We start from the raw sequence: 26,950 nt of genomic DNA, 5'->3' as shown, positions 1-26,950 counted from the left end.
AGAGCCCTTGTGGATTTGTTCATTTGATGCATCACGCTATTGTGATTTCTGTGTTCATTTTATATGAATACCAGAGCATGTGCAAGTGAAGAAAAAATGGGATAAGTTTTTAAATTTGGGACTTGGCCTAAGACCGTGATGACTCCCTGGCTTGTAATATATGAATGGCTTTCCATTCATCTGGGCTGTATGGATCTCGAACCTTGGACCCCCACACGTGAGAAGCATACGCTCTACCGACTGGGCTATGAGTAGTCTTAAAAAGGAAAGTTATGTTCAAACTACACACATAATAGTACAAAGACGTTTGTTCCAAGAGCAAGGAGGAATTTCAAAATATTGTTAAGGAGTTTGATAGTAACAGCAAAGCACACACTATTAATGTATGGAAAGGTAAGGATAGTGAGTGAGTATGTATGTGTATATATATGCATGTATATTATATATATATATATATATATATATATATATTGTTGATCAAGAGTATATGTTGATCTATATACCTTGTTGATCAAGAGTATATAGATAATTAATATTAATGCCAATATATTTTAGAGCATAAAAATTTGCCAAATTAAAAAGGCATGGGTCATTATCATATTTTTAAAGAGCAAAATGAAAAAGAATCCGACATCAAATTTATTTCATGTCAATATACAAAAAGCCTGGCTCAGATATTACTGATTAATATATTTATTAGCTGGTATATACAAGTATGTTGGTCATGACAGACATTATATCACTAAATGATAGTGGTGGACTATGGTACAACTTTACAATAGGCATTAATGTTCATCTTCATAGCCATCTGGGAGAGCATTCACGTGGGGGTTGTGGAAGAGTGACTTCTGGCCATCACCCCATGGGAAGCGCTGCAATTTAAAATACAGCATTAATATTACATACCATCCTGAAGTCGAAATTGCCCTGCCCTACCTGGATGGTTCAACCCTACACAAGTACAATGAAGTATTTTATACAAGAAACTGATGGAAAAGCACATTTCTAGAAATGACAATAGCTTAGTCATTCCAATTTTGAAACATCAAATGTAAGTAAGCATAACAATATCTAAATACTATACATAAAACTTTACCCCATCGACTTATTTTGTAGCCACTCGCAAATTAGGGGAAGCGGGTATACCAAGCCTAAAATTAATTTAAAAACTAGTTTTAGTAAACTGGGCAAACAATTCCAAGTCAGTATGGCTATACAGAACTATGAACCTCATCTTCAAGATTACCTAGATATCACTTAGGATGCAAATAATGGAGCTGAAGGGAAGCAGATCAATGTTAGTGTCAAATTCACAGAGGATGGTATCTAGAACTATTGCAACAGTTCCTTTATTTGGCATAAAGAAATTGATGCAAACCTGTTTCGCCATCTTCCTAGAAAATTTATAACATTCAATTCAAACAAGACTGATCATGAAGGACTACAATTTGTACAATAAGGGGATCAATTCTGGGCCATTACACTAAAGGCCTGATGACACATTTTAGTATACTGTAATTATGCATAATCAAGGCAATAAAGCTAGAACTTGTCATTCAATCTTGGACCCCCCACCCCCCCAAAAAAAAAAAAACAGCATTGCATGCAATGAAACGCCATTTTCTGGGCGAGACTTGGAGGCTCCCCGGAGCTTTACCAGGCTGATATGCTAATGTCAGACTTTGGCACTAGTCATACGTATGGAGTTCTATGGCCTACCAGGGACCATGGCCAGAACCTGGCCCCCTCAGAGCCAAGGGGAGCAATGGCCTATAGAAACCCCCCGTGTGGTTGGAAGCATTTTGTCTGCCATCGACCGCGTCAAGCATCCAGAAAGGTAAGCATTCCAAAACAAACTCCTATTCTGGTTAAAATTGCTAAAAAAACCCGAACTAGTGGATAGAACTCCAACAGAAAACAAGCAAACTAGTATGACGTCACACGTCACCGCGCCGCTGTCTGCGCAGCTCCCCCCCTGCCCGGGAGGGGGAAGGGGGAGCACCAGACCTCTTTCGCCGGCTATCCACTCATCACTTCTTTGGCTGATGCTATAGGCACCAGTTATGTGCTCCGACTCCATTTGTTGTTTCAGCACTGTACCTAGAGTGTGATGTCTGTCTTCTAGGTGGTGCGTGAGCCAGGAATGAGTCTCCAGTACTCGGACTGCATGCGCCTAGGGTTCCCTTCCCTAGGTGCCCTGTAAGTACTGCCCTTGGAGCTTGGGGCCACCTTCCACAAGTTCCTTGGATTCTGCCCCTGCTAGGCCGTTTACTGCTTGGTTTTCGGCCGCTCTTTGTGTGCTCGGGTGTTCTGCCTCCCTTGTTTGCCTGAGGGTAAGGGGCAGTTTTGCACTGGTGGGGCGCTAGGTGTTGTGCAGCCTGTTTTCACCTATATGACGGCCAGCTCTGTTCTGCCTGGGTACGCTGTCCTCTTGCGGGGTTTTCTTTTTATTTTTGTTTATCTTCCTGGTGGGGGGGGGGTCTGTCTTCGTTCTTGCCTCCTGTCCCCCCCCTTGAGTTCTGATTATTATTCTGGTGGTACCCCCTGCTAGGTCCCCGTGAGTGTACACGTCCCAGGGGTTCACTTCTTAGAAAGTTGTTTGGTAGCTTTAGGCGCCGGTTAGCAGTACCCTGCCTACGATTACCTGAGCAAGTCCTATTATAGTAAACGCTCGGGACCCTGGGAAACCCCTGGGGGTGCGCGGGTCCAATGGATGTGACCCCGGAGTCCCCCCTCGCTTCTAGCGAGGGTTGCTCTCACCCCTTACTTATTTGCAGTCATGACAAAACTCTTGCAAAGAAGAGCACAGTGTGGGCAGAGCGCAGAGCTCATCAGGGAACCAACCGATGACTGATGATAATTAAGCCATCCAAGAGGTGGCACAGGCATGAATAGCCTGTAAGAAGAACCAACTAACATTGATATCAACCCAAGATTGTCTCTGACACCCACTGAATCTCTTCCCGTGTGTTTTTTGTTGTTTTTCAAATCACTAACGTATGCATAGGTTTTCATTTTGCAGCCATGCAAAATTAATCAACTTTTGAGGAATGGTTAAATGTTTATAATTTACAAGATCAACTACACCACTCTACAAACTAGAATACTATTATTTATGCATATTCTAGAGCATTCACTTTAGCATTGACAAAATTAATCATTTCTAACCCCTCTACCCAAAAAATTAAATAAGTAAAGAGTAAAAGCATTAATGAGTTGTTAACACTATCGCGCACCCCACGAGCGTGCTAGCGTGCCTTTGACGTCATGGCCGCAATGGTGCGGGCGAGCATGCGGCGACGCCTAAATGTGTATACTCGTTTCAGTTTTCTCACCTTTTCTTAATTCTGGTGCTACATCGTTCGTTTTGGTATCATTGTGTTCGCAATTAAATTCCCTACAGATGTGTATGAATATAATGTACAAAAGCCTGGAGTGCCTCCCCGCAGAAAAGCCTAAAGTTACCCATGAACAAGCACCAATTTGTATTCTGCAACCTAATGTTTATACCCTTTCAGTTTGATTACATCAATTTTCGTGTTACGTCTTTCATTTTGGTATCAAATTGTTCGCAATAAAAAGGTGGGTATTTTAAAACCAGTCCCATAATAATAGAGCGATAACTTGAATTTTAACAAATATTTTAATTCTGGAAGCTCATCATCACAAAATTATTTATATCTTTCCAGCGTTCTGGCATAAAATTGTGTGTTACATCTTTCATTTTGGTATCAAATTGTTCGCGACGTAAAGGCGCGCATTTTAAAACTAGTCCCAACATAATAGCACAATAAATAGAATTTTAACAAATATTTTACAATTTTGACCAAAAACCTATTTATGATCATATAAGTGTTCGGACATCAAGTTTCATGTTACATCTTTCATTTTGGTATCAAATTGTGCGCAATCTAAAGGTGCTTATTTTGATACTATCCCGAGGTCGATTGGATAAAAAATTAATTTTATACAAATATTTTTGTAGTGGACGCAAGTCCGGTCCAAAGTTAGGACTCGGGAGAAAAATAATGGACGAGAGTCCGGTCCAAAGTGACCGATAGTGTTAAGTGGGGCCAAGAGAAGACTAGACCAATTACTGCCACGCATGTGGCAAGAGGTTTTGCCAGACTGTCAAATTACGAGTTAATCTTCTGTTACTCATGAAGCCAAGAAAGTTTCCTAACTTTATTTGGTTACAGGCAATCCAAAAGTTACAAAGTGCATAGGATGGTCATTTTAGCAAGCAGCAGCAGTAAAAGTAAATAATTATCAAAGAAGGCATCAAGCTGGGAAGGCTATGTAGCACCATCAAATGTGCAGAACAATCAGAGGATACCAAATGTCACCAAGGATGCCAATAAGAGAACAGAAACGCACAAGACGAACGATATCAAAAGTATCCAATTCATCAAGAATTCTATCGAGGGAAAAGTGACCGCGAGGGACGGTCGGAAAGCAAGACACACACTCGTCCTGGAAGTCAGGACATTCAACAAGGATATGCACAACTGTAAGAGGGACAATATAGTTAGGACAATAAGGAGCAGGGTGGCGCTCCATTAAATGTCTGAGTTAAGCTCATATGGCCAATATGCAGCATTGCCAGAGTGGTTTCCTATCGCTGGTTACGGTGGTAGAAGGAAGGCCACAGGGACACACTACCCTTAAGAGTATGCATTTTGTTACCAGTAACAGAAGACCAACAACTCTGCCAGCGGGCAAGGATGGAGGAATGAATAACTGGGTAAAAGTCGTTATAAGGAATACCTTTACGAGAGATGGGACAAGTGCGGATAGCTTCCTTAGCAGCAGTGTCTGCATGCACATTTAAAGACACACCAATATGGCTGGGAACCCAGCAAAACTCAACTGTCTTAAATCTATTGGATAAGAAACAGCCAATGTTGAATCTCGACGACCACAGGATGAACTGGATTAAACGACTACAGAGCCATGAGGGCGCTGTGAGAATCAACTACAACCACAAAGGATTGACAACGAGAAAGCAGGAGACGAAGAGCATAGAAAATAGAGTTCTGCCGTGAAGTTGCTAGTCTCCAAAGGCAGGCGACACACACAGGTGTGGTCAGAAAAAAACAGAGTAGCCTGCACCATCTGCAGACTTAGATCCATCGGTGAAGATGGAAACTGAGCAGGAATGTGATAAAGTGTTCAAGGCAAAGGCGTTTCATAACCATAGGAGGAGTAAAATCTTTAGTGATGTGGGTCAGGGATTTGCAATATTGAGGAAGGGGGCACCCTCCACGGGAGCATGGACAGAACAATACAAGGAGAAATATTAGCAATACTAACTGAAAGAGAATGTTGCAGGCGAGACAACCGGACAGAAAGAGGGAGGTGGTGAAGGGGAACAGGAACTACAGGAGGGGAAAAAGTCAAAGCACGACAGGCGAGAGTAAGGTAGCGAAGACAGTAGCGATCTCGGCGGTCCTGGAGAGACGTGAAGCCAATGTCAACGTACAAGCTGAGGGGTAGGAGTAAACGAAAGGCACCAGAGCCGCGGCGCAACCCAGGACAGTGGTACCTCGGAATACGAGCGTCCCTGTTTACGAGTTTTTCGAATTACGAGCAGAATTTCCTCGGAAAACTTACATCAGAATACGAGCGTTGCCTCGGATGCCTACTAGAGGCAGTAGAGGATGTCACTTCTTCATTAAGAAAATGTGTAAAGTATGGGAAGAACTGCAAAGTTTTGTTGAAAAAACTCACCCAGATAAAGCTATAGCAGGCCATTGAATTTACCTTTTATATGACAATGTCATGTCTTACTACAGACAAGTGTTAAAATGTAGGGAAAACCCAAGTATCTTTAGACAGATTCTTATTAAGACAAGCAAGCAGTAAGCCACAAGCAGGTCCTAGTGGTATGCAGGCAAAACGTGCCATAGTGCACACCAGTGAAGTCCTCACGACTTCACTGCCTGATGTTATAATGGAAGGGGACTCTCCTTCCAAACAATAACACCTCTCCTCCTCGCTTCCTCCCTCCCTCACCATCTTCCATACGCCAACAGCAGTCATCAGCAAGAGTAAGTAATATCTTGAGATCTTGAGACGATTTCGGGGCTTTAGTGTCCCCGCGGCCCGGTCCTTGACCAGGCCTCCACCCCCAGGAAGCAGCCCGTGACAGCTGACTAACACCTAGGTACCTATGTTACTGCTAGGTAACAGGGGCATAGGGTGAAAAACTCTGCCCATTGTTTCTCGCCAGCGCCCGGGATCAAACCTGGGACCACAGGATCACAAGTCCAGCGTGCTGTCCGCTCGGCCGATCGGTTCCCTTGACTTTAACATACTTTTGTAGTGTAGATTTAGATAAATTAGGTAAAAAATATAGTTTGAAGTGAGGTTTATGGGTAGTCAGGAACAAATTAATTCATTTCCCATTACTTCTTATGGGGAAATAAGCTTCAGTTTACGAGCCGTCCCCAGGAACGGATTAAACTCTTAAACCGAGGTACCCCTGTATGGTGCAAAGGATGAAGACGGCGAAGAGTAGAAGCAGAAGAGTAAGCTGGGCAACCATAATCGAGTTTAGACAGTATGAGAGAAGAATGCAGAGAGGAGCGTGCACCTATCCGCTCCCCAAGTAGTATGTGACAGAACGTTAAGTAGGAAGGACCTTAGAGCATTCAACACAGAGGCAAGAGATATGGGGCGACCAAGACAAGTGTGTCAAAGATTAACCCCAAAAGCTTCGCAGAATCTTTGTTCGGAATTCGAAGCATCTCATCCAAGCCCGCTGCCGTAGAACCGCAAAGGGCCAGGGCAGACTGAAGTTCAGAGAGAGAGAGAAGGGATCATTATAGGGATGGCGGAGATGAGTGTGGAAATCTAAGGGACAAGACTCAAGACCGGGCTTACGAAGGAAGGAAGGATTGAGGAAGATAAAAACCAGAGCTAACAGAAGAAAAGTGGGAACCCAGTTCGGTCCCGACCTGCACTGGGTCCGCCACAAGAGTACCACAGAGGTGAAGAACTGGCGAGACATCTGGAACGAACTTGCCCGCAATCTTGCGGATCTTCTTCCAGATCTGCGGCAGAGGAGTATCGGACGTAATGGTGGAAACATAAGATTTCCAACTCTCACTCTTAGCCGGTCGGATGGTCCTACGGGCCACCGCACTTGCTTTCCGAAACAAAATAAAAGAATCAGCCGTCTGCCGGCATCGGCGTTTCTTCTAGGCTACACGCTTACAGCGGACAGCCCGAGCACAGTCTGCATTCCACCAGGAAACACTTCCGCGTGCCTCAGGAGGTAGAGCGAGGAATAGAGCAGAGGGCAGAGAGGAGAGGTCAGAGAGTAGCATGGAGGGTGAATGGGTTCCAGTTAGCTTTGGCAAACTGCTACCTAGGGAAGGAGAAGGGAGGGTGAAAAGAGAGAGGAAACAAGGATGGGAAATGGTTACTGTTATGGAGGTCATCAAGAACACACCACGTGAGATCTAAGTAAAGGGACGACGAGCAGAGAGAAAGATCAAGACAGGAAAGGGTGCGAGTTCAAGTCCACATGGGTGGGCTCACCAGAATTCACATGAGACAGGGAAGAAGAGAGGAAGAACGGTTCAAGAAGGCAACCTCAGGTGTTTGTCAAAACATCACCCCAGAGGTTATGTCGACAGTTAAAATCACCTAACAGGAGAACCGGCTCTGGCAAGGAGTCCAGGAGGTGCTCAAGATCAGGAAGGGAAAGCGGGACATTTGGGGGGAGATAAATGGAACAAACTGTATACTATTTACTCACAAAAACACGGGCAGCAGAACAATGGATAGGCGATGGAAACAGTAGGGGGACGAAGGGAATATCAGTACGAATCAAGACAGCAGTAGAGTTATGGGCCCCAGCAAAAGCTGGGGGGAAAGGGGAGGGGAAGGGAGAAAGAAAGGAATAACTACAAAAAAACCAGGGCAAGCACCAAGCATAGGCTCCTGGAGACAAACACAAAGTGGTGAAAACTGTGTAATCAGAAGTTGGAGTTCAAGGAAGTTGGCATAAAATCCACAAATATTTAATTGAAGAAGACATTATTAATAATAGGAAGGACAACAACAGAAAACAATGAAGAAACAAAGAAAGAAGAACACAGTATATTAAATAAGCTCAAGATCAGGATCAGCAAAATTCAGGTTAGGGGTCATGGGTAAACTTAATAAGGATGGAGGGAAGGGAGCGGGAGGACAGACCAGGGGCAGGTGGACAGAGTCCGGAGGAGGGGGAGACAACAGAGGGGCTGTCAAGGACAGCAAGTGAAGGGAGGGGTAGAAACTGGGGAGTGCATCTCAGCAAGAGCAGCAACCGAGAGGGAATCGGGAGCGAAAGAAACCTCCACATCTGGGATAGAGGGCTCAACCCCCGAAATGGGAGGGGACGAAGTGTTGGGAGTCAGAGTTGGGGGGCGAGGAAGAAAGCGATGCTTTCTTACCCCCTGGGGAGGAGGAAGGAGAGGAGCCAGGCTTATGTTTCTGACTCAGAGACAGGTGTTCCAGCAACAACGTACTGGGCGACAGACTCGAGGATCTCGGCAGAAGAAGAACAGGAGTAAACAACGTGAAGATTGCCGAGAGGATGATGGACATCATCCTGGACAGACAGGCGGCGTGGAGGGCCAAGAGATAATGGGGAAGGACGGGAAGAAGGAAAAGACACGGGAGAATGGCGAACAGGGTAGGAATGGGGGTAAACTCCAGGAGAATCAGGAGGGAGACTTTCTGAGACATGACATAAAGGAACAGGGGAGGAGGTCGTGGACGTGTCCGGGTCTAAGGCCTGGAAACGGTCGTGGGACTGAGGAAGGTGGGAAGGACGAGGAGAGGTAGAACGCAATATGCGAGCATAAGATACGCCAGTGAAAGAGTGGAGACTTGGCGTCTCGCCTCAGGAAAAGTCAAACAATCCCGGTGTTTCAAGTTGAGGATGGCTTCCTCAAGCTTGTAGTGGATACACGTGCGGGAGAAGGTAGGGTGGGCCTCACCGCAATTGAGGCAGTGGGCCTGGGGAGATGAGCAATCTGTCTTAAAGTGGCTATCGTCCCACATACATGGGGCATAGAGAAACAAGACTTGTGCATTTGAGGGCACCGTGCCCGAACTTCCAGCACTTATTACAAAGTCAAGGAGGGAATGTACTCCTGAACGGAGAACCTGGCACCAGCAAAAATGATAAGAGGACGGAAGGGTCCTACTATCAAAGGTGATTTTCACAACTCGAAGGGGCTGATGGCGGCGACCACGAGGGGGTCGAGTGAACGTGTCCACCTGGAGGACAGGATGGCCTTGGGCTTCAAGGATATGTTTAATATCCTCATGGCAGTCTTTCAGGTTCCCTAACACCAGTTGCAACATGGTGAGGGAGGAGAACGGTGCCAAAACTGGCATTTAACCCAGAGTTTTTGGAGACCCAAAAAGATCTCTCCAATGCAGGACAATGCGGCTACCTGCATCCGGTGAAGGAGCAGCAATGACATTTACCAAAATGGGTGGGGTTAAAAGTAACAGAAGCACCCACTGAATCGACAAGGTGTTCATGGATGGAGAAATCGTCAGGTGTAGAATCCAAAGGGAGGAGATCAAGGTATTTAGCCCACGAAGCAGGACCAAACAAGGCTTGGTACGTATTAGTATGGGAAAGGATCGTGCGAGTGCGGCTGTGGTGGGGACGGCGTTGAGAACCCCCCAGAGAGAGAGGGTTTAAAAGGCTCAGTAGTTACAATGAGACTGAGCCGTGCCAGGGGACGAGGTCGTCACTGCTGGGGACGCGTGGCTCGACCCAACCACATAGGAGGGAAAGGGAGCCGAGGGAGTAGTCAGGAGGGTCAGAGGAGGAGCTAGGTCTGGGCCCAATGTAGAGGGGGCTACAGAGCCCAGTCTTCCGACACAATCCAACTCAGGGGCTTGGTAGCCCACCCCACGAGTCTGAGAAGTTATAAGAGGAACGGTATTCAGCGACATGGAAACAATAGGTAATACTTTCATGAATGTGCCCCCGTACCCACCACGGAGCCACAATTAGAGGATAGGACACCCAACATGAGACATGTTGCTGGTCTTGCCGAGGCCCCCCAGGGGGTGCGTCTTGAGTATATGCCCCACAATCGCCACCTCAAGAACCGTTAGTCCATTAAGATTGGGTTCAGCGACAAAAGGAGGATTGACAATAAAAGAGTCCCCTCGCTAGAGACATTGGGTACTACAGTTCTACGGGTAAGAGAGTACGCCTCCCCAAACACCTGGGCATTAACCCTTAGACTGCACAATACATACATATATGATTTGACAAAAAATAATTAAGTTTTTAAAACTTGCAAACACTTTCATTTTTGCATAATTAACTAGGCAAATGCTCCAACTTTGTCTAAATGATCACAGTGTAACTTGAAAAAACAGAATCAAAATTAATTTTAAAATTGAATATTGAAAACTTCTGATTTTCAATTCAGAATAAAAAAATACTGTATGAACTATCATTAATTATTCATTTAATGTTATTCTTAGAATAGCATATGATCTTCATTTTCATTAAATTAGAATATAGGTTTTTAGTATAGTTTACTGTAAAAAAATCGTCAATAGGACATTTGAAATAATGCGGCAAATTTAGCCCCCCAAAAAATTATAACTCCAAACGTATAAAGTTTATGAAAAATCCATTCTGATGGGATTGTAGAACAGACAGCAGAGCACACAATATATCAAAATAGTGAAAATCAGTTAATAACTAGAATTTTAGAAGCCACTCAAAAGTTGAAACTCTGGTTTCAGAGATAATTGAAGTTGAAGTTTTCAACAATGAATAAAGGTAGTTTTAATTTGTTAATTAATTGAAGTCAAGAAAAAATAACCCCCAAAAACACACAATATATAGGGATAATTATAATAAATATAATGGTATATTTAGGGTATCCTTTGTGCAAGTGAAAAAGCCCTAATATGGTCCCTAATCATCAAAACAACCAAGAGACAAAGAAAAGAGTGTTTGAAATCTGAAAAAAAATCAGCCCAAAAAAATTAAAATTCCCAAGTTTTGCTAGTTGTGACTGACTTATTTGTTGACCAATTTCATTCTATCTTCACATAGTTATGAAAACACATGCATTCTCCAGGATGTAAAGGTTAAAATAAAATCAGATAAACGAGAAAAATTGACTAAAATCTTAAAAAAAAAATTCCCCTAAACAAAATTTTTTTGGGGACATAGATGAAAGTAACATATATTGGGACATAGACGAGAGTAACATATATATCATATTAACATTGGACAATGTATATAACAAAATAGATCATTAACATAAGTTATTCATAATGTTTTGTGTTATTATGTATTACTCAGCAATGATATAAAGGCACCAACTGCATATCCACTTTGTGGACACTTCTTACTACTATTATTATTATTCTTTGAGCATAGGACAGGTGCTTGCATTTTTTTATTACTGCATAATCCTTCAGTTAAAGTTACTAGGAGCTGTTCTTATCAATAAAATGTTCTTATTTTTCAAAAATTCGTCTAAAATCAATTTCTGAAAATATTTTTATGATTGTTTCAAGACACTGAAGCCAATAAGTTGGAGATGTGCGAACATTTTTAACACTATCGCACTCCGTTGCGTCCACCCATCGTCACTCATTTTTGTCCCGATTCTAAGCGAGTGACTATTGCTCGCGTCATGTATTAAAACATTTGTAAAAAATTCAATTTTTATCCAATCAACTTCTGGGTGGTTTCAAAATGAGTGCCAGTGTCTTCCCACTTTCCTCAATATGCCGCATGGCATCCTGGGCCGTCAGGCTATGCAGTGGGCCTAGTCCTTTGTTTACCTCGCCTATGACTGGCATGCCGCCAGCTGGCGTCCCTAACTTGTGCAAATCTCGGCTATTATCGGCATTTATATTTGTTCCCGTGCCTTTTCAACACTTTATATACGTTACACGATGAATCATAATCAAGGGCAGAGCAGTTCCATGCCGAAAAGAACGAAGAAATCAACCAAAGAGGATAAGACAAGTATGCTGTACAAGAAATTTAGCAGAGTGAGGCTTACACCAACAAAAATCCCAAGTTTGGTTGAAGCGCTCTCCGATATTGAGGGGCGCAGAATGGGACAGTGATTTCAACAGTGATAATATAGATACAGACACAGCAGCTGATGGCGATTCAAAGAGTGAGGAATCTGAGGAGGACGAGGCGGAACGTCCACAGCCTCCTATTCGAAAGCGTGCTGGACATACTCAACAAACAGATTCTGAAGATGCCTGGTGTACTGACAACACTCAACCATCTGTAAAGTTTCACTGGAACACCAGGCATGACTATACCAACACCTACCACTCCAATACAATTTATACAATTATTTCTGACTCTTGCATTGATTGAATATTTGACATTTGAAACAAACTTGTATGCTGAACAATTTATACAGAATGCTTCCACGAGTGCAATGAATAGGTGGCAAGAAGTATCTGTCAAGGAAATGGCAAGATATTTGGGTCTGTCCATGTTGATGGGTGTTGCAACCCTCCCAACGATGAGAAAGTACTGGCAAACAAGCCGGCTGTGGCATATGCGTACCTTCAATACTTTCATGATGTCGAAACAATTTCAACATATTTGCCAGTTTTTTCTAAACAATTTCAACATATTTGCCAGTTTTTTCATAGTTATAATAACAATGCCATTCCCCAGAACAATAGACAGATTGATAAAAATTCGCAGTGATTAAATATCTTACAAGGAAATTTGCACAAACACATTCCCAAGAAAGAATCGATTTTGGATGAAGGAACAATGTCATGGTGTGGGCAATTATCTTTCAGGGTTTAATAATCCAAATAAGCCTGATAAGTATGGAATAAAACTGTACATGCTTGCTGAATCAACATCTGGCTACATATATGACCGAGGTATATGCCGGAAGTGGTAAAACAACAGTGGAGACAGTCATGGCCTTGATTCAGCTCCTAATGAACAAGGGTTATCTGTATATGGATAACTACTATACTATTTCCATTTAGAGCATTTTATTGCAAATAATTTGATACCACAATGAACAATGTAGCACAAAAACGTCTGTTAGCAAACCGTGTGTGTCTGGTGTACTGGGTGTAGCGGGTGTGGCATCGAGTGGGGATATTAATAGGGTATTAAAAGTATCAACACAGGACAGAACACGAAACAATGGATATAAATTGGATAAGTTTAGATTTAGGAAAGACTTGGGTAAATACTGGTTCAGTAACAGGGTTGTTGATTTGTGGAACCAATTGCCGCGTAACATTGTGGAGGTGGGGTCCCTCGATTGTTTCAAGCACGGGTTGGACAAGTATATGAGTGGGATTGGGTGGTTATAGAATAGGAGCTGCCTCGTATGGGCCAATAGGCCTTCTGCAGTTACCTTTGTTCTTATGTTCTTATGTTCTTATGAGTGTGCTCTAGCGGGTAAGGCTTCGGCGACTTTAGGGGTCATTGCGGGCGAGGCGCGCCCATGTTGTCTACTTTATATGCATATGTCCGTGTAGGGAATTTTATTGCGATCACAGTGATACAAAAATGAACGACGTCGAACAATTTTGGACTTGATAAACCTGAAAAAGAGTAGCAATATGTTTGTAGTAGTGAGTAGTGCTGTTTGGCGCGCACAGCTAACAATCGACTTAGTTTTTTTATTTGGTGCCGGCATCACGCTAGCTTTGGTGACATGTTATACATATGTTCCCCTAGAACATTTTGAGAACACATTGATACCAAAATGAAACACATACATCAAAAATTAAGGTCAGAAACATGAAAAGAGTAAACACTTTTTAGTAGGAGTGTAGCCGATATGCCATTGGGCGTGCGGTAATGGGTAACCCTTTGGCAACTTCCCACGGTATTGTGGGTGGGGCACGCCCATGATTTGTACTTTATATGCCCATGTCCGTGTAGGGAATTTTATTGCGATCACAGTGATACCAAAGTTAATGACGTAGAACACTTCTAGAGTTGACAAACCTGAAGAGCATAAACATATCATTGCTGTTTGACACTCACGGCTAACGATCGCCAGTTTTTTATTTGGTGCGGGTCTCACGTCGGCTTATCCTGAGGTTATCTCGAGTTGATTTTGGGGCTTAACGTCCCCATGGCCCGGTCCTCGACAAGGCCTCCTTTTTGTTACACCCCCCCCCAGGAAGCCACCCGTAGCAGCTATCTAACTCCTAGGTACCTATTTACTACTAGATAACAGGGGGCATCAGGTTGAAAAACATTTTGCCCATTTGTCTCCACCTCCACAGGGGATCGAACCCGGTGGAGGCGGAGAACTCTGCTTTGGTGAAATTTTATAGATATATTCCTCTAGAGCATTCTCTTGCAAATAAATTGATACTAAAATTAAATACATACATGGAAAATTAAGGCGAGAAGACCGAAAAATGTACACACATTTCAGTGTCGTCGCGCGGTCGCCCGAAACGAATGGCACACGAGGGGAATGTTATACAGGGTACTGCCGGGAGCGTGATAGTGTTAGTTATTTTTACATAATTTGAATATTATTTATGTTAGGCCCCCTAAATTCACGGAAATATGTGCGGTCTAAAGGTTAAAACAGAAGAAGTCCGAAAGAATAATCAAGACTAGCAAAAGGTTGGCAGGAAATGACAATTAGAAAGAAGAGGGGGGGGGGGGGGAAGAGAAAAATGAAACGAGGAAAAAGATTTCTGGCACAATTGGTGAAGACAGCAGCAGGAGCACAAGGCTTCAAAAGGACAGAGGACTGACTCGTGGAGCATCACAATCCGGCAGCCACCTACCAAGCCCCAAGCCCCAGCAAAAGCTATCCCAAGTCAAAACTTTAAAAATATGGGATGCAAGTAAAGTTCGGAAGGAATAGCAGCAGTGTCTAAAAAGAATGTAGTTAAAACACTTTTCAAAGTACTTTTCAAGCCTCATTCTTTGGGTGAAAGGTCTGTTACTATTTTTAACCACATTATAAATAAAAACCTCGATATCCACCAGGATATCAGTTTTGTGTTGTTACAATAATTATGGAAATCAAATTAAACCAGTTTACTGTACATGATAAAAATTGCAGCCCATCACATTAAATGCTTTTAAGCATTTAGTCTAATTATATTGGTGATGCTGTCACTAGGGAACAAGTACTCTACTGTTCAGGTTTTCCAATATTTGTCAATCAACAATTGCCCATCACCAATAAATATTGAAGGCTTTGTGAAGGATTAATCTATGACAAGTAATTATCAAAACAAAGCACAAAGCCGGGAAGGCTATGTAGCACCATCAAATGTGCGGGATATTCGTAGGGCGCGAAACATCACTAAGGATGCCAATACAAGAACAAAAGGGCACAAGGCAAATGATATCAAAGGTATCCGATTCACCAAGAATTCTATCGAGGGACAAGTGACCGCGAGAGACAGTCGAGAAGCAAGACACTCTTGGAAGTCCAGACATTCAACAAGGATATACAGGGCTGTCACACACACAATGCAGTTTGGACAATAAGGAGCCGGGCAGCACTCCGTTAAGTGCACGCGAGTTAAACGTGTATGGCTAATACATAGCCTTGCCAGAGCCGTTTCCCTCCGCCGGTTACTGTTGTAGGAGGAAGGCCACAGGGACACCAAGAGTACACCTTTACGTGTACTCTTAGCGTGTTTAATAAGGAACACCTTTACGGGAGATAGGACAAGTGCAGATAGCCTCCTTAGCAGCAGCATCTGCATGCTCATTTAAGGACACTAATTAGGCTGGGAACCCAGCAAAACTCATAAATCTGCTAGAGATAAGAAACAGTCAATGTTGAATTTTGACTACCACAGGATGGACTGGATTAAAGGACACCAGAGCCACGAGGGCACTGCGAGAATAGACTACAACAACAAAGGAAGATTGACAGTGAGAAAGCAGTTGAAGAGCATACCAAATAGCAAAGTTCTGCTGTGAGGATGCTAGTCTCTGGAGGCAGGTGACATAGATGTGATCAGGAAAAACAACAGTAGTAGCCTACACTGTCTGCAGACTTAGACCAATCTGTGAAGACAGAAATGGAGTGGGAGTGTGAAGAAAAGCTTGCAAGGAAAAGGCATTTCAGAACTGAAGGGGTTGTAAAAATTTTAGTCACGTGGGTCAAGGTTATACAAAACTTAGGAAAGGGGGATCCTCCATGGGAGCAAGGATGGAACGACAAGAAATGTTGGTAACATGAACCGAAATAAACCTTGCAAGCAAGACAACCGTACAGAAAGAGGTAGGTAGTGAAAGGGGACAGGGACCATGGCAGGGGTAAAGGTCAAAGAACGGCATAAGCGAGAGTGAGGGTGTTTGTAGGAACCGCACACGGTAGCGGAGACAGTAGCGATGACGGCGATCCTGTAGACAGGATGCCAGTTTATACATACAGGCAGATTATGCAGTTCAGTTTTAGTCACTATTATAGACTGGATCAATTCACTTTAACATGGTCAAAGGATGATAAACTTAATCCCAGGAATTGGAAACCACCTTTACCAACAGATTAAAGGTGAAGAATAAGAGAATATTATAGCAACAGATTAAAGGGGAAATAATGTTAAATACACATTGTAATTATGAAATAAATGCAAAACAATAATACAAACTAAATTAGTATAGATTCAGAAATAGGTAAATATAGATATGGAACTAAGTTGTTTATGAACAATATACCAAAACATAATAGACCTCTTAACACATCAGCAACTACCATTATTAGACAAAAAAGTAAACTCTTGCACTTTAGAACTAACTCAGGCAAAAAGACTTTCTAAAATGTTACCATTCAAATTAATTAAAAGTGCATTTGTTAAATTCTTGCCAATCAAATAACCTAGAAAGAAAATGGGCTTTAATTAATGGCCTCACATTGCAACAGGTAAGCAATTTTAGTGTATTTGGAAAATTCACAGAAAACACTATTATAGATTATATGAACAGCAAATTTTGTATCCCGGATTACAATGTTACACATATATGAAAGTAAAGACATGGAATAGGAGGTCCATGTTGAAGACTTTACCACCTGTACATTGGTAAAGTTCCGTATATCATGTGGCAAGACAAGGAACCTGCCCCCTTCCCCCTCCAAGTCAAAATTTGCAGAGTAGATAAAACATCGAAAACTGCCTAGAAAACCCAGTGCCGAATGTGATTTTTGTAGACGACTTCAACCTTCCAAGGTTGAAGTAGTGGAAGAAAATATACTAGAAAAATATTTCAGGAAGTAACCTAGATCAACCAGCCCACACCTGAGAACTAACAAACTAATGGTATACAACGAAACTAGCAGATAGTGGAGCCAACTAGGAGGAAATATGAGCTTTACCTAATTTTCACAAATTAACTAATTGGAGCCATCACAATCTCATTTTTTGGATCACAAATCATGATCTAACTTGGAATGAGAGTACAAAAGTAGAAAGGTAACAATTACTCAAGGAGCAAAAATGTGTAGAAGAAAAAAGCAAACCTGTACAAAAATCAGAGCAAAAATTTCTGTACCACAATGAGGAAATACAAAGAGAGTAAAGTTAACCCCAAGATAAGAACACCCTAAAATACTATAGAGCAAAGTAGCAAATGGAAATTCCTCTGTACATACTGTATAGGCCCCTTATCTGCCCGAGGTGGCATATACACAAAAAAATAAGCAAAATACAGTATTATAACAAATCCATCCGAGCAATGCAATGGACACAGATTATTACCCCCTCAAAATAGTATTAACTATTTTAACAGCAAACACGAGTCATTTAAGAATCTAAACAAAGAGACAAGTTCATATACCCTATGCAAGACCTTACTCATAAGTAGCTCCAGCATGAATCTCACACTAGTGAAGCAAACTTTAGAGGTTTGCAACTAGTTAATTTAGGCCACTCAATTCTGGTATTATGATGACAGGTTGCAAGACCTCATCCTCACAACCTTAGAGAACAGAAGCAACATTGGCTTGATAAATTGATGAAACTACATACTAGATCTTGAGGGTAATAGATAAAGTGGGTAAATGAAGCCTATTTAAATTAAAGAAATGTAACAAGGAGACACTGGTAGAAGCTTGATATGCAATAAACTTCAAGACATAAGGAAGTTCTTGTTCACTGTACAGGTGGTAGACAAATGAATGCATTGAAGAGATTGTCGAATTCAATTACATCCACAACGTTAATAAAGTTTATCGTATTCCTTTTTTCCATGAGAGATGTAATTAGCACACAAGATATAAACGGTCAGGAGATGGGGGCATGAAGTGCTACATCTCGCTCCTTCATAGGAACCAATAGGCAAGCAATTTGTGAAATTCCTTCACGAATACAGTACTAAATTCAAGTAATTATCAAAAACATCAAAGTCCAGAAGATTACACATCAAAACATTTAAAGTTCCTGGGTATCATTCAGGATGCCAATACAAGAGCAAACACACAAGATGAGTAAAGTGAAGTCAGACATACCACACATTTCAAAGAGGAACAGGAAATACAGGTACTGTACAACAAGAAAAAATTTCAGATCTTGAAAATAAGAACATTCTGTATGGAAGTGCATGAGTTAGCATGACATTCTAGTTTCAACAGCAAGTGCCCATAAAAATTCCAGAAAATTTTTGCATTTTAGGTTTCCCAAAGATGTCTTGTTGACACAAAGGGAAAGTATGCTGGTTTTCTGCCACAGGTAGAATTGTTTGTGCCCATATACATCTGGCCAAAAAATAAACAAAAAATCTCCAAAATATGCAGATCTCAGGATAAAACACACTGTAAAGTTCCAATTACTCTGGATAAATGAAAGATCATTACACTGTACTTGTATTTACCACACATCTATCTTTGGCTTCAAAACTACCATCAATTCTGCTTTTGGCACAGTAGATCATCAATACAACTAGATAAGTATCCATTAATCATGTCTGGCCACTATCTGTAAGCAATGTCTGCTTAGAAGTTGATAATCATTCTCCCAATGACAGTAACTATATATGCACCTCAAGCATTAAGATGGCAAGAGTACTGTATAAAAAATAAAAAAATAAACATTAACACACTGTAGAGAATTTGTTAATATTTCAACTTAAATGACAAGGAAGGAGCCAGAAAAAATTTGTTGGATTTAGTGCTTCTATGTAGTAGTAGTAATAATAAATAATACAAAAAAATTTACTTAGGTTGACATTTGCCCATTAATTATCTCACCTTTGTGCGAATACGCAAGTGTTCATATGGGATGAATTCTGGCCTGTGTTCATGCTCTGTACCAAGGAATGCATTTGCCATACACAGTCCAATAGCAGGTAAAGCAACTAGAAGGGACACCATCTTCCACTGCTTAGTTCCACCTGTCAAAACACTTCAGAATTAAATGGCCACTCATTTCAAAGCAATGTTTAAATAGTCTTAACACTAATGTTCCGACCACAAACGTCCAGGAATATATGGGTCCTGCTCAAATTCTCTGTTTTTGGGTTACTGTACAGTACTACCATAAATTTGGTTTTATATTATTGCAAATAAATTTGCTTGAGTGGATGCAAAATAAAACTTGAATTGATAATATACACAACTGTTGAACATATGAAATTATGAACATTTCAACATTGCTCAATATACCATTTATTTTTCCAACAAAAATAAAATGTGCACACATAATTGGTCTGTATTACTGTTAAAAAAAAAAAAAAATACTTTTCATGCAGGTAATTTTAAAATCATTGAAAATTCTTACAAGCAGAGCAATTATCTTTTCATGTGAGATTGTTTACCAAAGTGATCTCTGGTTGGTGCCACATTTACACATTACCATTTACATTTTAATACTTTACCATATGCACGAAACTTAAAAATTATCTTCAGCAATTGGATTTCTTTGAGAAAACCTGAAACATGCCTACAGTTCAATACTCAATGTATTCATTTCTTCAAAATTTGAAAAAATAAATAAATATAGGTTACTGCAACTACAATAGATAATTTTTCAATTTCCCAGGTCAGTCAGCATCAAGTGATACACCATAACTCATTATTTTTGTTAATTTAATGACAAATAAAGAACCAATATACACTGATCGTAGCCCAACGAACACAAACTCTTCCCCAATTTCTTCACTCCACGAGACCCACAAGCTAATTGTGACACTGTAGCAGTGTCCCAGGTATCCAACAGTGAGAAAATTAAATGTATTCTTGTATTAGATCTCTGTATTCATTAACCCTTAAACTGCTCAGCATAAGAGAACATAATTCGAAAAACATTCGAATTATGTAAAAATTACTTAAAAATGTTAAACAAATCTTCAGCTTCAGCGTCGTGAAACTATATATATTTTCAGAAATTTATTTTAGACGAATATTTAGAAAAAAAAGTTTTTTGACAAGGAAAACAGCTCTTATTAACTGGATCTGATGAATAATGCGATGCAAGCACCTGTCCGACGCACAAAGAAGAATGGTAGCAAGAAGTGTCCACAAAGTGGATACGCAGCTGGTGCCTTTATAGCATTGCTGAGTAATACATATCAAATAATAATGAGCATGTTATTATGCTCTATTTTGCTATATATCATATAAATACATTGCCCAATATTATTATCAGTTATTTTCAACTATGTTGTTTTTTTTTGTTTTTTTTTTTTCTTTTTCTTTTTTGTTTTTTTAGATATTTAGTTTTTCCTCCTTTGTTTATTATTTGAATTTGTTGTTACCTTCACATCCTGGAGAGTGCATACTCGTCCCTAACTATGTGAAGACAAATAAATTGGTCAACAAATAAATCAGTCAACTCTCAGAACTTGAGACTTTGAATTTTTTGTGGCTGACATTTTCACAGATTTCAAACTAAACTATTTTCTTTACTTAGGTTTTGATGATTAGGGACCAGATTAGGGCTTTTTTTTACTTATATAAACTATACCATAAATATATCCTCTAAATCATTATAATTATAGTAATTATTCCTATATTTGTTTTTGGGGGGTTATTTTTTCTTTACTTCATTTCAACACATTGACCTACAACTTTCACATATTCGAGTATGCATGCCAAACAATGTTTATTAAAACATACAAGTAAATTCATGAATTAGAACTGCCTTATTCATTGTCGATAATTTCAACTTCAATCATATCTATAATTGGAATTTCAACTTACTTCAATATCCAAAAATCTAGTTTCTGACCGATTCTCACTATTTTTACATGTAGTGTGCACAGCTGTGTTCTACAATCACTATAGAATTGATTTTTCATAAACTAAACGTTTGGAGTTACAAATTTTTTGTTGTCTAAATTTGTGCATATTTCTAATGCCATATTGACAAAAAAAATTACAGTAAACTATACTGTACTGAAAAGCTATATTCTAAATACTGTATATGAAAATGATTATATGCTATTCTGAGAGCATAATGCCACCAAATGAACAATAGGAGATATTTTATATTTTTGCAGCAATTTCAAAATATGATTTTTTCAATATTCAATTTTAAATTTTTTTTTTTTTCTTGTTTTTCAAGTTACACTCGTATGAAGTTTTGCGCAGTTTAGGAGTTAAAGAACTGGACCTAGATTCGTGAAGCTCCATGTATTTCTAAGTAAGTATGTGTGCTATGAAGGTTCCCCAAGTACTGGCTAAGAACGAGGCCAGGCTTGACTTGAGAGTTTGGTACACCAGGCTCCAGTTTGGAGCGGCCCGCAGGCCCACGTACCCACCACAGCCCGGTTGGTCCGGCACTTTTTTTTAGAAAACAGTCTAGTTCTCTTTTGAAGATGTCCATGGTCGTTCCGGCAATATTTCTTATAGTCGCTGGTAGAACGTTGAACAACCGCGGACCTCTGATGTTTATAGTGTTCTCTGATTGTGCCTATGGCACATCTGCTCTTCACTGGTTCGATTCTGCCTTTTCTTCCATATCCTTCACTCCAGTACAGTACGTTGTTATTTTACCGTGTAGATTTGGGACCTGGCCCTCCAGTATTTTCCATGTGTGTATTATTTGGTATCTCTCTCTCGTCTCCTTTCTAGCGAGTACATTTGGAGCGCTTTGAGACGATCCCAATAATTTAGGCGTTTTATCGCATCTATGAGTGCCGTTTGTGTTCTCTGCATTCCTTCTTATTTAAGCAATTTCTCCTGCTCTGAAGGGGGAAGCGAGTACTGAGCAGTACTCAAGACAGGACAACACAAGTGACTTGAAGAGTACAACCATTGTGATGGGATCCCTGGATCCGAAGGTTATCGTAATCCATCCTATCATTTTTCTGGCCGACGCAATATTTGCTTGGTTATATTCCTTAAACGTTAGGTCGTTGGACATCATTATTCCCAAATCCTTAACATGCTGTTTTCCTACTATGGGCAGATTCAATTGTGTTTTGTACTCTGTATTATGTTTCAGATACTCATTTTTGCTGTACCTGAGTACCTGGAATTTATCACTATAAAACATCAGGTTATTTTCTGCTGCCCAATCAAAAACTTTGTTAATATCTGCTTGTAGGTTTTCAATGTCTTCAGCAGATGTAATTTTCATGCTGATTTTTATGTCATCTGCATAGGATGACATGAAGCCGTGACTTGTATTTTTGTCTATATCCGATATGAGAATTAGGAACAGCAGTGGTGCAAGGACTGTACCTTGAGGTAAAGAGCTTTTAAGTGCCCTTGAACTCTTATTTTATTTGATTGACTGTTACTGTGTTCTGTTCGACAGGAAATTGAGTATCTAGCATCCTACTTTACCAGTTATTCCCATTGACCTATTTTGTGTGATATCACTCCATGGTCACATTTGTCAAATGCCTTTGCAAAGTCTGTGTATACAACATCTGCATTCTGTTTTTCTTCTAATGCCTCAGTAATTTTGTGGTAATGGTCAAATAGCTGTGACAGGCATGATCTTCCCACTCTAAATCCATGTTGTCCTGGATTGTGGAGGTCATTGGTCTCCATGAAACTAGTGACCTGACTCCTGATCACTCTCTCAAATACTTTTATTATGTGGGACATTAGTGCAACTGGTCTATAATTCTTTGCTAATGCTTTGCTCCGTCCCTTGTATAAAGGGGCTATGTTTGCTGCTTTAAGCGCATCTGGTATCTCCCGTGTCCAAGCTCTTCCTCCACACTATACCGAGTGTCTGTGCTACTGGCACTTTGCATTTCTTTATAAATATTGAATTCCATGAGTCTGGACCCGGGGCTGAGTGCATGGGCATATTGTCAATTTCTCTTTCAAAATCTGCTATGCTCGTGTTGATATCGGTTATATTTACTGGGGTTTGGATATTAAGCATAAAGAAGCTGTCCGGATCTTCCACTTTCATGTTGTGCATCGGAGTGCTAAACACGTCCTCATACCACTTTTTTAGGATTTTGCTAATTTCTGTCATCCTCAGTGTATGAACCTTCAATAATACGAATAGGTCCAATACTGGCAGTAGTTTTTGCTTTTGATTTAGCATATGTGAAGAAATATTTTGGGTTTTTTATTTCTTTAATTGCTTTCTGTTCTAGTTGCCTTTTCTCAGTTTGATACGAATGCTTCAGTCTCTGTTCGATTTCTTCAATCTCCCTGTTTAAATTATTCCTTCGTTGTAAGGAAAGTCGTTTCTGCTTAAGCATATCCATTAATTTCTTACTTTTGTAATGTCGTCTGCATTCTCTTTCTACATTGGACCTCTTTCTGGTTTCCTCAAAAGAACATGTTTCAGACTTCATATGCTTCAGAAGTCAGTTTTTCTATTCCTTGTGTAGGATTTTTATTTCTTAGAACATTTTCCCATTGTATGTTTGTAAGTTCACTGTTTATTTTCTCCCAGGTTCCATGGGTTTATAACCCTCTGGGTGAAAAAAAAATGTTTTCAGTCCTACTTGAGAGGACACTAACACTATCTGTGATTGCCCTGTTATCAGTGACTTCAGACCAAATGGTATGAGGTACTTTGAGCTCTGCGATTGCTTCATACACTCAGGAATATTGGAAGATATTCTTGTGCTGTATCCAGATTTTGCCAGTGGAGGCCAATAGATCAGCCTTACATTCCTTATTCTCTCCTGATTCCATGTATGACTGGCCGTCCTATGAAGTGAGAATGTGGGATGAGCTTGTAACCAGTTTATGATCTACACTGTAATCTTTCATATAGAATAGGGTAGAAGCACATTGCTGTGTGCTACCGTAAGCTTGTTAATAAAAAGAAATCAGTAATAAAGGTTTTAAATTTTAGCTTGTACTGTATTATTATTATTACCAGTATTATCCTTACTAAATCATAAGTGTTAACCATGGATCATTAAGATCTCGCATTGATCTCGCATCAAGATCTCGCATTAACAACAAATGTTAACAATTCTTGTGAATCATTAAATTGTGCACTGTCTCAATTTTTCACTTCTTTGGATATACATTAGAAGAAATAGGATAAACCCATAAATATTTGTTTAATTATATTTTTGTATTTAAATAACTGGATCAATATTTTTACATCTGACAGGATTTGTTTTTCTCACAGGTGCATTATTTGTTACAAGAAATTTGGATTATCATTACACACAATGCTGCTACGTAGCCTTGCCGGCTTGATGCCTTCTTTTGATAATTACTTCTTGTTACACAGCCAAATTGTGTAACAGGAAGAGGTCTTGGACCCCTACTTGCCCCTCTCTTTTTTAACATGCCATAATAGTCCATACATTCATAACTACAGGTTTAAGTATTCAACGAGAATTTTGAAGTTTTTACCCTTCTTACCTAATAATTTGTGCAGCATATTTTTCTTTTGTCTCGCCCAAATTTAATTTCAAAATAAACCAAACAAAATAATTTAAAAATGGGTATGTATAGCTTAGGTACACCCCCTAGTTTTACTTATTATTAGGTGAACAGGGGCATTTGGCAATAGAAATGCTCCCATTAGCCCAGGTTCATCACCTCTCATATTTCATGTTCACCAGTGTTTATTTACTTAACTACTGGTATAATATCTTGCTATTATAAAACTAATTATAATACCTGTATCATAAAAGACATATTTACTACAAGTTTCAAGCAGAGAATGCATATATAGTTAACACGAAGGACTGTCTTGAAACTCGCCAGCTAAAAAGTTTTGTTTATAAGAAAATTGATCCTCCGTATTGTGTAGTAGAGAAAAATCGAGCTATATCCAGTTTACGTAAAGCTACGAGTGGTCGAGGCCGTCCTTTAATCGAGGCAGTATACTTACGAAGATTTTCCTTCTTTAATGAGTACCTGAATACCGATGTAGCCACTACGAAGGTGCCAAGAAAAACATTCGTAAGTACATACGTAGCTGCTTTGTGAATCTGGCCCCTGATATATCTTGAGATATCTTGAGATGATTTCGGGGCTTTAGTGTCCCCACGGCCCGGTCCTCGACCAGGCCTCCACCCCCAGGAAGCAGCCCGTGACAGCTGACTAACACCCAGGTACCTATTTTACTGCTAGGTAACAGGGGCATAGGGTGAAAGAAACTTTGCCCATTGTTTCTCGCCGGCGCCTGGGATCGAACCCGGGACCACAGGATCACAAGTCCAGCGTGCTGTCTGCTCGGCCGACCGGCTCCCTGGGCTATGGCAAGAATAAACTAAGTGAATTTCAAAATGATAATGGAATCTAGTCTGCATATGCTATGCATCACTAATTAAAAAAAAAAATGTCCGAGGTGCTGTATTAGCAATTTTACAATAACCCGTCATTTTTTAATTCCTACACCACAGTCTTCGTGACGTAGTGGTAAGACACTCGCCTGGCATTTCGCAAGCTTTTTGTCTTGGGTTCGTATCATGGCCGGGGAGGATTTACTGGGCGTCAATCCTTAACTGTAGCCTCTGTTTAACAACAGTAAAATGGATATTTGGTTGTAAAAACGATTCTTTGTGGGGGTCGTATTCCAGGGAATATAGGATTAAGGACTTGCCCGAAATGCTACGCGTATTAGTGGCTATACAAGAATGTAGGAATTCTTGTATATATAAATAAAAAAAATTAGTAAACTAATTGGAGCTACTAGTTACTTCATGTATAAATTGCCCGATGGTTAACAGGTAATGTAACCCACAATGTTCCAGGCATTTGTAAAGCTAGTTCCAAAATACTATCAGACATTTTACCGTATGTACCTCTAATTAACCTTTGTTAATGTCTGGTAATTTTGTGCACAACATTTTATATTAATTAAAACGAACCGAACCTAACCCAACAAAATTTAGGAATAGTTATGCACGACACACCAACGTACGACTTAACACTTGCACATTTTTTACGAGAAGGATAATTTTTTACATCACCTGGTACAGGCGACAACTCACTGTACATCATTATAAAACACGACAACCAAAGACACACTTCAAGATGTATAATGCACAAAGTGTAATGTAAAGGGTGGGTGTACAATGTAATATATTAGAATTTTAAAGTTTATGGCAAAACTATACCACTTGAGGCGGGCGCGTAGGCATTACGGGACCCCATACCAGTGCCTAGTGTCTAGGGTGCTCACGTTGCCTCACCTCACTCCACCATAACTAATGTTATCGTGTGTTAATAATACATAACCTGCGCCGTGTCAAACCAGTGAGGTATTCTCAGTACTCCCAGGAAGCTCCCTGAACGACACTGGGCCTAAAGCAGGGGGGAGGCCTAGACCCAGGCAGCCGGTCAGCCGGCCGGACTGCCGCTCCAGCCGGCCCCAACACCCAGTAGGCCGGCTGACTCAACAGTCACGTTACAGGACCCATTTACCATCGTGTGCGTGTCCTGCCGCGCCCCCAGAGGCGGCGTTACGGACGGTGGTGACGATAGTCCTGCGGGCGAGGGAGGCGAGCGAGGCGGCCATCTTCCCGGACCAGCTGCTGGCAACTGATAACTCAACTCACCGTCTTTATTACCTCTACTCT

General features: G+C 40.7%; 1 protein-coding gene across 1 annotated transcript; it reads right to left on the bottom strand.

The window, feature by feature from the left end:
* Positions 1–626: 626 nt before the first annotated feature.
* On the bottom strand, positions 627–26,950 carry levy. Its single transcript, XM_045760608.2, has 3 exons — positions 26,796–26,950; positions 19,233–19,375; positions 627–872 (listed from the first exon to the last, which is right to left on the bottom strand). The coding sequence occupies exons 1-3, from the start codon at positions 26,887–26,889 to the stop codon at positions 786–788; spliced, it is 324 nt and encodes a 107-aa protein (XP_045616564.1). The 5' UTR covers positions 26,890–26,950; the 3' UTR covers positions 627–785.

Source organism: Procambarus clarkii, chromosome 63 (genome assembly GCF_040958095.1).
Source record: "Procambarus clarkii isolate CNS0578487 chromosome 63, FALCON_Pclarkii_2.0, whole genome shotgun sequence".
Taxonomy (NCBI): Eukaryota; Metazoa; Arthropoda; class Malacostraca; order Decapoda; family Cambaridae; genus Procambarus; species Procambarus clarkii.
Note: the sequence above shows the minus strand (reverse complement) of the source record. Positions and strands in the feature narration are given on the sequence as shown.